This window comes from Pyxicephalus adspersus, chromosome 1 (genome assembly GCF_032062135.1).
Source record: "Pyxicephalus adspersus chromosome 1, UCB_Pads_2.0, whole genome shotgun sequence".
NCBI lineage: Eukaryota > Metazoa > Chordata > Amphibia > Anura > Pyxicephalidae > Pyxicephalus > Pyxicephalus adspersus.
The window spans coordinates 130,172,374-130,183,913 of record NC_092858.1 but is presented as its reverse complement, the minus strand read 5'-3'; the positions used below and the strand labels follow the sequence as shown (position 1 = coordinate 130,183,913).

The window sequence follows — 11,540 nt, the reverse complement described above, 5'->3', positions numbered from 1 at the left end:
GGACTACTCCTACATCACTCCTTTATAGTTCGTTTAGATCTAGGGTACCATTTTGTATACCTATTTTCCTCACTTCTCCTTTCATGCAATTGGCAAAGCCGCTTTTATTCTGTCCCAGGTTCTGATATTGCCACCCACTACAATGCAGATTCTTCATCGGAAGAGCCATTCAACTGCAGTGTTTTGCTGCAGGCTCAGCCACAATCGCAACCACTTCCAAGCAGTTGGGAGCCATTTTGTGCACACATTTGTGGTGGATCGTGGTGTAAATCCACAAAGTAACAAGTTGCTTTGCCGCACCACAGCTGTGTACAAACCTGCGGTGTGGTTTGCCGGGCACACAGAAACAGGTTACTATGGAGTTCCACCAGGTATGAAAGGGCGTAAGGTGAAGACGCCAAGGGCCTGTGTCAGAGTGAGCCAAGAGAGCGAGGTATGAGGTAAGTAAAAGTCCTTTTTTTTTTTTTTTTACTAAATGGGCATTTTCCCCTCGCAGTGTAGCAGTGTACCATTGTTATGTATTATTAGAGGCCACAGAGCAACCAGCTGTGTGCTCAGGATGTGACTTCGTGTTGTTATATGTCTGAAAAACAACTTTACACACTTTGTAACATGGTGGCTTGTGTGAGTTTTCCTTTATTTCTGTCTGTAATGTAGAATTTATTAAACCCATGAGCAGCCCCAGCCCTCCTCAGTGACTTCTCCTCAGAGCAGCCATTATTACTTCAGCTGAAATTGGAGTTTTGAGAGTGGAAAGCAGCGAGCTGAGGAAGCTGAGGGAGGGAACCAGAAACAAGGGGAGGTGGCTGCCATGAGCTGTGTGGAATGAGACACACACGGCTGTGAGAGCAGACATGGATGAACAAGAACCAGAGCTTTAAGCTGAGTTTGGCCCCTTGGCCAGACTAGCCATGAATGATTTGAGTCGTGCTTGGTGTGGAGTGACTGTGCTTGGAGATCATTAGACCAAAGCAGGGCTAACAGCGGATCGGACAAAGTTCAGACACAGGAACCCCGGAGTGTGCTGCTCCTTGGAACTATTGTACTTTCCCCAGGACTTTGCTGGATGGACAGACCTAGGATGGGACAGGAGGCATTGTGTGTGCTGTGTGTGTATCTCCCCATCACATCTGTGTAGTCTGGGAGAAGTGTCCTGGGACGGCGGCAGATTAGTAGGCAGAGGGAGAGAAGTGCTGTGTGACTGCAATGCCCTGGCTGAGTGCTGGAAGGAGGAGAAGACAGCAGCAGTCACAGCAACAGCATCAGCAGCAGCAGCAACAGCAGCAGCAGCAATGCCCACCCCAGTGCCCACTGCCTGCCATGAGGGAGAGCTCAGAGCTGCCTCTACCTGCTGGCTGGGAAGAGGCCAGGGATTACGATGGCAGGGTATTTTATATCGATCATAACACAAGACAGACCTCATGGATCGATCCAAGAGACAGGTAATCACAAAAATGATTTTTGTATAAAGTAATTTACTCACCCTGGATCTGATCGTTAGCTACTAACTGATCAAAGTTTTGGGCAATTAGAAACAATCGCCATTGGTAAAAACAAAGCATGTGTACAGCTTTCCTCTGACCATCCATTGCGACTACTAAAAACTGACCAGGGGTGTTCGGTGTCGTATATTATGTAGGAGGACGCAGCAGGGAGCCTCCTGCTTCATAGAACTCTCATTCATTTTACTGTAACTAGAAATAATCGAAAGATCGTAAGATTCACTTACTCTAATTGTCCTGATTACTGGGAAAGTAAAAGTTGAATACATAATTTTTTATCTCTATAAGAGGTTCTGTTAAATGTTGTTCCTGGGAGTAATATAGGGGGGGATATACGTCACATATTGTAATATATTGTCCTGTTAATGCTAGACGTATACAGTAATTGTTGCTGGAAATGATCACTGGTGATTGTTTCCAGTAAGGAATGAATGAGCGATGTACAGGCAACATAGTATGTTTTATTGGGCAAGAGACGCCCGCTGCGTCCTCCCCAAAGGAAACAGCTGTGGTCAATAGTTGCCAATCATTCACTGGTCTCTGAGGGACTGATATACAGCCAATAGATTCGTGCCCATGACAATTACAATGATTTATTAAAGTATTTTATGTAGTTTTAGTCCACAGGACAGGAAGTGAAAAGAAATCTTCCTAAGGGGGGCGAAGAGAAATACTGACCTTTGTTGTAATTCTTCCTTACTCCAAACTCCAAAATGTAAAAGAAAAGTTTGAGCTTTCAATACACTTTGATTAATCGTATCAGTAATGGAACATTTTACAGCTGCTGGGAAGTTATAAGGCAGGATTATATTTTAGCATTGACTATATGTTGCCGTTCCCATAATTGCAGAGAATTTTATATGCAGTCATTTGACATCCTAAAAAATGTTGTGGCTGTGCCCACCCCCTCCAGTATAACGCAGTGATTCACAGCACGGAATCGGCAAGCCCCCTGTTGCATCATGGGAGCACAGAATATTTTTCATGGATGAGATCTGTTTAATGAGGACATGCTGAGAAATACAGCTGGGACCCTAAAGCTGAAATGTAATCTTAGATTTACCATTCTTTGGTTTCTCTTTCCTTATTAAAAGGCTGATGAAAGTTTTCTGGTTTCATGACATATCTTTTAGATCCGATCATGTCATCATTGTGTCTCTGTGCTTCCCTATGTAATGAAGGGGGATCATGGCTGATGGGAAGGCAGCTTCCTGGACACATCACAGCACCCTGCCCTGGTATTATTCTGACCTGTAGGCTTTAATAAAACTAAAATACTTTCTTAAAGTGGAACTAAACACGCAATACCTGTCCCTGTTCCCTTGCAGAGCGCCGACATCTTCTTTTCCTGTAGATAATTTTTGTGAATTTTGATTGACCAGGCAGGGATATTGTAACTCTAGCGCAACTTTATTCACTTCCGGCACGTGCAGGGGTAGCTGGCAACAAAAGGTGAATCTGCACATGTGCACCTCAGCTCAGGTACCTGGAGTAATCTGGCAGGTAAGAAGGAATACAGAGAATTTATCACCTGTTCTCTCTGTTTTAATGATCCACCTGATCAAAAGTGGAACTTTAGTTCTGCTTTAATCAATGGTGACTTTTGTTTCCTTGGGGTGATTCACCCCTCCTCTTCCTTTGGTGATACATTTTTGGATTTCTACTCACCAGGACCAACAGAGCTGAATCTCTTCAGACAGACTGGACCCCCTGCTCTCATCGATTTGCCAGTTAATTGATGAGAAGTCTGAAAACATGACATACAGTGTTCAATGTTCACTGTCCTGATCTGATCCTGGGGTGGGGCAGGGTGAACTTGGTGCCCCTTGTACCCTGGTAAGAGCTGGCAACCCTACTTCTCAATACATGTTGAGAGTAAAGGTAAACCAAAATCAGGAACTTTGACTGCCATCCATTGACACGTTTTATTATACTGCCAGTTTAGAAAAAGAAATCAGATATTCAGTGTTATGTTAGAAAATATTACTTTCCAGCATACTAATGACATTTTTAATACATTTTACTATTACTTATGTAGGGTTATGTAGTAAGACAACTTGTGATTCATGATCTGGCTGAAGAGAATACAGCAGAGAACCCAAAATGAATTTCTCAGTTGTTAATAAATGATGGCTGGTTCAATAATTTTCACACTATTGTCAATGAAAGTAAAGATTCTCATAGATTCTCCCAGGAAAACGGTAGAAGGGAAAACATGGATGATCTCCCAAATGTATGCCAGGTTGGAGCAGATGTTTTATTTAATTTATTCATATCTGCAAATGAATTGGTAATCATAACTAAATATTTAAAAAAAAACAAAATAGTAAATATATTTACATTGGATGAGCATTGCTGATGTTTTTTATCTACTCCTTTAGGAAATCTTTTGCAAGTTTTCTGAATTACCCAGGTTTACCCATGATAGTCTATCTTCTCCAGTCTTGGAGAGCTTTAATAAATCAGGCTCAATGAGTATCCCCACCAGATCTGGAAAACTGTCTGGGACAGTGGTCACCAACCAGTGGTCCGGGGCTTTGGCTGGTGGGCCCCTGAGCGGGGTCCCCTTTATGGATCCCAGGCTCAGGGAAGAGGCAGGTTGTGTCTCTGGAGGCTCAAACCTGCGATGGGAGAGTGGGCGGGTTCTGGCATCATGATGTCACTAAAGGGGAACATTCTTCCCCTTTGAGTGACACACGGCTTCCCGCGCATGCAGGGGCCGGAGCCGGTAAATTTAGTGGTCTGCCGGTTTGAAAAGGCAGATGTACATTTACCTAGTACTCAGGGACCAAGATACAAGTGTTAATTGGTCACCTCCATATAGAAAAACACAATGGCCCTGAATTATTAAAGCTCCCCAAGACTGGAGACAATAGACTATCATGGCAGAACCTGGGTGATCCAGCAAAAAGAAGTGACTATCTTAGTCTCTGAATACTAGGGGGGTAGGTACATCTACCCATCACATACCCAAGTCCCATCCCCAGTCATAGAAATGCAAAGGGACCAATGCTTTTACAAAGCATGATGATCTTCTCGAGTCTTGGGAAGCTTTAGCCTATAATGTCACATATGGTTTTGTGAAATGGGTGAAAAAAATGTCCTCCATTTAAACCAGATCTTGATGTTTTAAAACCTTTTTAATTATTTGTGAAGGTCTTTATTTCATTGATTGATAAGGTAAATAAAAAGGTGCACCCAGGTAGGAGGGAGAGGAGATGCAGTGACAACATCTCACATTTACTGCCCTTTTACCTTTTCTTCCCAGAAATTAAACTTAGGGCCCGTTTACATCTTACTGTTCTGGACTTCGGCATATTCACCAACACGCTCTATTATGCTTTTAGGTGCACGTGTGTTGGGGTGATTTTCGGAATGAATGGCAGCATACCTACATATCACATTGTAGTGCAGTGTGGTAAAGCATCCAATACTGCAACCGAGGCTACGTACACACGTCAGATGATTCCCTTCCATCGTTTCAGGGCTAGTATTGGACTAGAATCTGACGTGTGTACAGCGCTCGTCTGACTTGGTTCATGGATCCATCTTGGCGGAACCAGGAATGACCCCATTGGTAGTGAAGGGGAGAGAGTGCAGTGGGGTGCTGCTTGTTCGTTCTCCCTCCTCCCATCTCCATAGAGCAGAAAGGCGCTGTATGTACAGTTCTTATTCATGCATCTTTCAGTCTTTTGCCAATGGAAAGGATCGATGGTAAGACAAAAGTTTTACATGTGTACATAGCCTTACTAAGGACAGCAGCATCATGCAGAGCTGGCAGATATACATTTCTATTCTCATTCTTCTCCTTGGTATTTCTAGATCTCCTGATAGCACAGCCTGTCCCTCCTGCTCATTATCCCAAAACGGATGTTCAGTACAGCTCGGCTATTGTTCCTTACATTTAATATACAAGACTTGTACTGGGAAACATTAAAGCTTGTGGATTTTTTTCTGTATTTATGAATCTCCCACCCTTTTCCTTTTCAGCTCTTTACAACATCAGTTTTGGATCAGAGTGAGGAAAAAACCTTGCTTCGTCATGTGATCAGCATAACTAAATCTGAAGACATTTTAGCTTTCCAGTGCTTGAAGTCCATACATCAGCCTCACTTTTTAGAGCTGTCTTTAAGACTTAAAAATCTTTCAAAATGGCTCAGAATGTGTCTTTGTCTATGGTATGTCAGTTACCCCGGAAACAAGAATGAAATAACACTTGGTAAAAGCAGTTGGTCCTAAAGGAGTTTTCCTTTTTTGTTGCAGATTCCTTGCTAGCTAACTTAGGAACGCAGGCAGGAATGGTCTGGAGTCCGGAGCTGGGGGTCTTATACTTTTCTTCAGGGAATTTAGTTTTGAGTGAAAATAGAAGACCCATTTAGGAATCTGGGAATCTTTTGAAATCTGTGCATAATTAAAACTTTTTGCACTGGGTTGTCATTCATTGGTTATAGCACCTCAAATGTTCCCTACCAATGCACACCAGCATAAACCATTCGGCATCAAGTACTACATTTGTCTGTTAGGAAAGGTGAAATAAATGGGCTGCTATATTGCAACACACAGGTCCTATGATAATTTATTTCAAATTATTATATAATATATATATATATATATATATATATAATGTAATATAAAATTATATATATATATATATATATATATATATATAAAGACAGCAAGTGCTTGATAATGTGTATGTTAAATGTGTCAACTGACCCATTAACACTAACATTAGCACTTATCCAGTGAAATTAGAACACCTGATTGCTTGCTTGTTCTGGGTGATAGACTTAAGCTGTGTGCATGTCAGATGATTTTAGTTTAAGACGAACATGCATGTCTTGCATGTCTCGGGTGAAAATCTGACTTGTACAGCAGTCCCCTGATGCCATTCATCAATCTGCTACAGAACAATATCTTACCCAGAAATTGTTTAAAGGTGGGTGGGAGGAAGCTGTAGGGGGTGTCAGCCTCTGTACTGTCACCCAACTTTTCAATTATCATCAATTAGTTACTGAAAAGTGTCAGGTAGTGCGCACTGCAGAAGATTTATGAATCAGGAATGATCACCATGCATTCTTATGGAGGAGAGCACACATGCTTGTCCTCTCGCCTCCATAGAACAGAACAGTGTTGTGTGTTCAGCACTCATCTATTCATACCTTTGCTTTGTTTTTTCCCTTTCTCAAGATTTTACCACTTTTTGTACATTGATTTTTAATAGTAGAGGCAGATCTCCATTGGCTAAATAAGAAGTAGGTCACAAAGTATGCCATTGATCGGCGGGTCAATGATGGATGTTCCTAAAGGACAGGGTTCTTTGTGTGGCACTTATTCACACCTTCCAGGATCAGCTTTTTTAGCAGTTTTAAGCATTTGGTCACATGGCATATCAGAAGTGTGAAGGACCTAGGTAGTAGAAGACTTCGCTTCCCTAAATTCTGTTTTCAGATGTCTAAACAGGGAGCAGGGTGCAGTATAATGTCCAGCATGGGCCACTGATACTCACCCACCATTAGTACTGACCCCCTCCCTCCAACAATGCTTCTCCCCCCTCCCCCCTATTATTCCTTTGTGTATAAGCATTTTATTGTTCCAAAAAACAAGGCAGTAATCAGTAACTTCCTGCTTGGATTTGTAAGCTTGGTCCCTATGTTTTGTATGGTCTCTATAGTTAGGTTTGAGGACTGTTCCTCAAGTTCCATACCTCTATATAAGATAAGCCGGAGGATTCTCCAATAACTGTACAGGCTTTGTGTAATCTTGAAAAAGGAATGCTCTGCTGTCAACAAAGAGTAGACCTCTTACTTAGAAAAACTATTTTCATATGTCTTTGGAATGTATCTGTCCAGCAGTCTAAAAGTTGACAAATTCTTCTGCCTGTATTTTTGCACTCTTGTGGCTATTTTGGCACATCACCTTTAAATGGCAGTGTCTGGGAAGCTGAAAAGACGTACATTTATATGAAGTATTTTTACTTGTATTTCTGTATAGTGCTAATGCTGTCCCAGAATCATTGCCATAATCATACATTTGCGACATCCGTTCAGTATATATTTAATTTAACCTAACAGAAAGTTAGAATAGGCAGGGCATTCTTTGTTGTTTTGTGGCTGTGCCGTATCCTCTTGCCAGTCATTTGGTGCTGTGGAACAATTTTGATTACAAACCTTTTGAAAAGACTGAATGGGAGAGGTGACTTTTGGGTTATGAATACGTCATTTCCATTCAGCAGTGTACACATTTAAAAACTGCTTCAGGATGTATGTTCAGATTAGTTACAGCAGTCACAGAACTTTGTAGGTTAGGGCATTGGCCATTCTGACTGATTACTTAATGGATCAGTCGGTCTAGTCCAGAGTCCGCAGCAGACCTTCTCAGATGTACCAGCCCCAATGAAATTCCACCATTGCTATGAAAATATTGTTTGAGCACTTTCCATACTGTTGCAGTTCTAATAGAATGTTAGTGATTCTGCTGCGGCAAAGCTACAAGGGCTCTTTAAGCATGAAGTAAATTATGGAGCTAATAGAAGGAAGGCATTCAGCAGGAACACATAGGACATTGTTGAAAAGAAAAAGTAGAAAGAAAGCTTTCTGTTCTCTATAGTATCCACCAAGGTTATCCAGTACAGCTTTCACAGTGAGGGCCAACACCTAAGCTGGTGGCTCCAGTTTTCCTAAATAGTACCAAGTGTAAATAGTCTGCTGACTTTAACCATCCAATCCAAGTCAGCACACAACAAGCCTGATTTACTAACGCTCTCCAGTACTGGAGAGGAATGCCTATTATCAGAGAACCTGAGTGTTTCAGCAAACCCAGAATGGAGTTCTTAAAATCATCAAAATTGTTGTTTCCTGACAAATACATATTCAATCCTGGACCAGATCCATTCCCCATGTGCTTGATCAGCCAGGTTCTTCCATGATAGTTTATCTTCTCCAGTCTTGGAGAGCCCACCTCGCTTTTTTTTTACTTACATTGAAAACATTTTTATTGTTTAAATTTAAAACTTTTCACAGCTAACATGTAAAATGTTATATAAAAAACACAGTGAGAAAAATTTTAGTCTGTACACAAGTTCTAAATAGGGGTGTTTATTGCAATTTCCTGGTATACACAGAGCATTCCCCAGTGTTTGGTGCAGAAGATGTGAAGAGAACTAGATGATTTAATTGAGACAAATATAAATGGTCCCAATCCCCTTGAGAGAACAATGGAATGTCAGGACAAAGTGGAGGGAATGAATGTCTGCATCCTGGAGATACATACACCTCATGTCAGTTTTTGGCATCTACAGTGACAACGTCTATTTTTCTTTTCTTTTAATGCTGGTATACTAGAAAAGGAAAACCCATAGTAGAAAGCACTAGATTGGTGTTGAAGGGTGCAGCAAAATACATAAAACTTGCTTGAGTACTCCTCCAGAGGTTTCAAACATATTTGTGTGCCTTGCACCTACTCTAAATCACCTTCTGGCTCCATAGATTTTGCCAGCTTTCAGGTTTGCATCCATTGAAAGACGATCCCAGGTGATAGCACTCATTGAGGGCCTCAAGTCTGGCCCCTGACATCACCAAAGGGCCATGCTTTATATTCTGTGAGTGTAATGCTACAAAACACTGCCAGGGATTTCTACTTGCAATAGATAGTCAAAGACTGCAGTCATGTTCCATGGGATGGTCAGATTGAAAGCCTGTTTTTTTGGAAACTGTGGAGTTGCTTTAGTAGACATTTATAGACACATTATAGGAGACTGCTAGAGATTATTGTTATTTCTGCCTATTGATGATTTTACATTTGTGCTCCCTAAACTCCCCTCCCTAAAATACGTTTTTTATATTCCTCTCCAGAAGTTAAAGAATATAAACAACAGAAAGAGATGTAAAGCGATGTAAAACATTTCACCAAGTCTTTGAACTACTAGACCAATGTAAATAATATTCCCTTTCACTTGCCTAAGTAAGAATCTAGGTAAGAAAAGCACAAATAAAGAGCCAGAGGTCCACATGCCACCCCTGGTGCCACAGGTTGGACATCATGGATATGGATCATCATTATGTACATTGTTACACTGTTCAAACCCAGAAAGTTACAAAAGAAGTAAGGTACAGATTGCTAAAATGTGTACATACCACACTGTGATGTTGCTTTTACATCAGGCACCTTGTAGTCACAAAGTCATGTGTCACATGATTATTTCATTTTTCATGTTTTGTCTGGCTGATTCAATTAAAATTCAACAAAAAAATGCTCTTTGAAATACAGTTACCCTGTGACAGCCAATAATTTTTTCTAGTAATCATAAAACCAAGTTATCGAAATAAAGCAACGTGACAAATGTAATATTCAGTGGGACAGCTAATTAGATTTTGTTGTATCCAGATCAGAACATTGAAACTTATTCAGCTGCTCTGGGTGATAGCAATTTGTACTTTTTTATTTATTTTATTTTATTTATTACAACTTCTTCCAAAGGTATGAAGCTGTTTTACTTTCTAAACAGATCAATAGATTGCTGCAGTAGTAAGAAGTAGTGGTGGAATTGATACCACTCATTTTTATTTTTTATAATCACACTCATTACATATTTATTATTATAGTGATTTGTCATTTGTTTTGGGGTTAATGATGCCCCTGGGGCTACCTTTGGTGTGTTATTTAAGTTGGTATTTCTTTGATTTACTTGTTTATAAATCTCTTTTTCTACACAGATTCATAGACATACGTATGTTCTAATTATTCTTTACCGATTATTCACTGACATTTTACCAATTAAATATAACAGCTACTTGCAGCAGTAAGTGTATAGTTACAATGTATGTAATGATTTCTCTTTTATAGCAAGTGAAAGTTAGGCAAGGACAGGGTGAACTTCAGTGTCTATAATGTCTATTGCAGAACTATGCCTGGAATGTTAAGCAGGCCTCAGAAATCCAAAGTGGAGCCCGTGGTAGACTGTAATAACAGCCTCGCCAATTCCTGTTTACTAGCACACTGAATAGCTGGCATACCATTTTCTTGTAGCTGGATATTTATGTAAACAAAAAGCGATTTCTCATGATAGGTGAATTTAGAGAGATTAACTTGCTGCATTGTTTTTATGTTTCTATCATATTTATGGGGGACTGCAAGAGTTTTGCATTGTGTTTAATGATTTATGATATGTCCTGCAGAGATCTCTATTATGGGGTTCAAGAAAATTTAGATTCATCTGTATGTCAATGTTATGTTCTGCAATACTGCATTAATTCATACACTTGAGTATTATTTTTAGTGTAGTGTTTTACGATCACCAGTGTAACAAGTTGATATTTACATGCATTTGGCGGCAGTAATGTCCGAAGGTTCAGTTGCATTTATTGTTTTCAAGCAATAATTCATAATTCAATATTGGCCACAACTGGATTTGAATGACATTTATGAGTAAAAAGAATAGGAGTAACACTTCCTTTATCCCATGCAGGGACAACAATCATTACTTTTCTGTCCCACCTGTCTTTTTGGATTGAGGGTTGGGGGTTTGATGCCATCACTAATAGACCTGCATTGATAGAAATAATTTCAGTAGTCAGATTGGGGGTGTATCATGGCTTACGGAGCCGACTGGTGGGGCTGGTCTTATGTAAAGAAAGAGAACGTTGGTTGCTGAAGGAGTGCAAGGTAAGTTTAAATCCATACTAACTACCCCTAAGCACAACAAGCAGAACAATTGCCCATTCCCATTATGAATTGCACCCAGGCATGTTTTACCATCTGTAATATTCACATAATGGTACATTCCACTATGAATAAAACATTAAATTTTGGTACGTTCGCCCAATAGTAATATTCACATTAGCATCATTTTTTTTGAACGTGCCCATTCTAGGATCGTTGTTTTTTTTTTTTTTTTTTTACATAGTTTTAAATATTCATATTTTAAGCAAGTGGAACTAAACCTACGATACTCAGCTTTTCATCCAGGATTTGATCTTGGGCCATCTTGACTAGACGTGCTGGGATGAGGTAACGTTCATTAGTTCTTGGTATACTCAA

The 11,540-nt window shown here is 40.2% G+C and overlaps 1 protein-coding gene across 2 annotated transcripts in view; it reads left to right on the top strand.

The window, feature by feature from the left end:
- The first annotated feature begins 817 nt into the window (after nucleotides 1–817).
- The window catches only part of WWC3 (WWC family member 3), a 94,536-nt gene continuing 83,813 nt past the window's right edge, over nucleotides 818–11,540 (top strand). For both annotated transcript variants that reach the window (XM_072427387.1, XM_072427380.1), the window contains exon 1: nucleotides 818–1,442. In XM_072427387.1, the coding sequence (XP_072283488.1) occupies nucleotides 1,207–1,442 (236 nt within the window). In that variant the 5' untranslated portion in view covers nucleotides 818–1,206. The remainder of the gene's footprint in view (nucleotides 1,443–11,540) is intronic.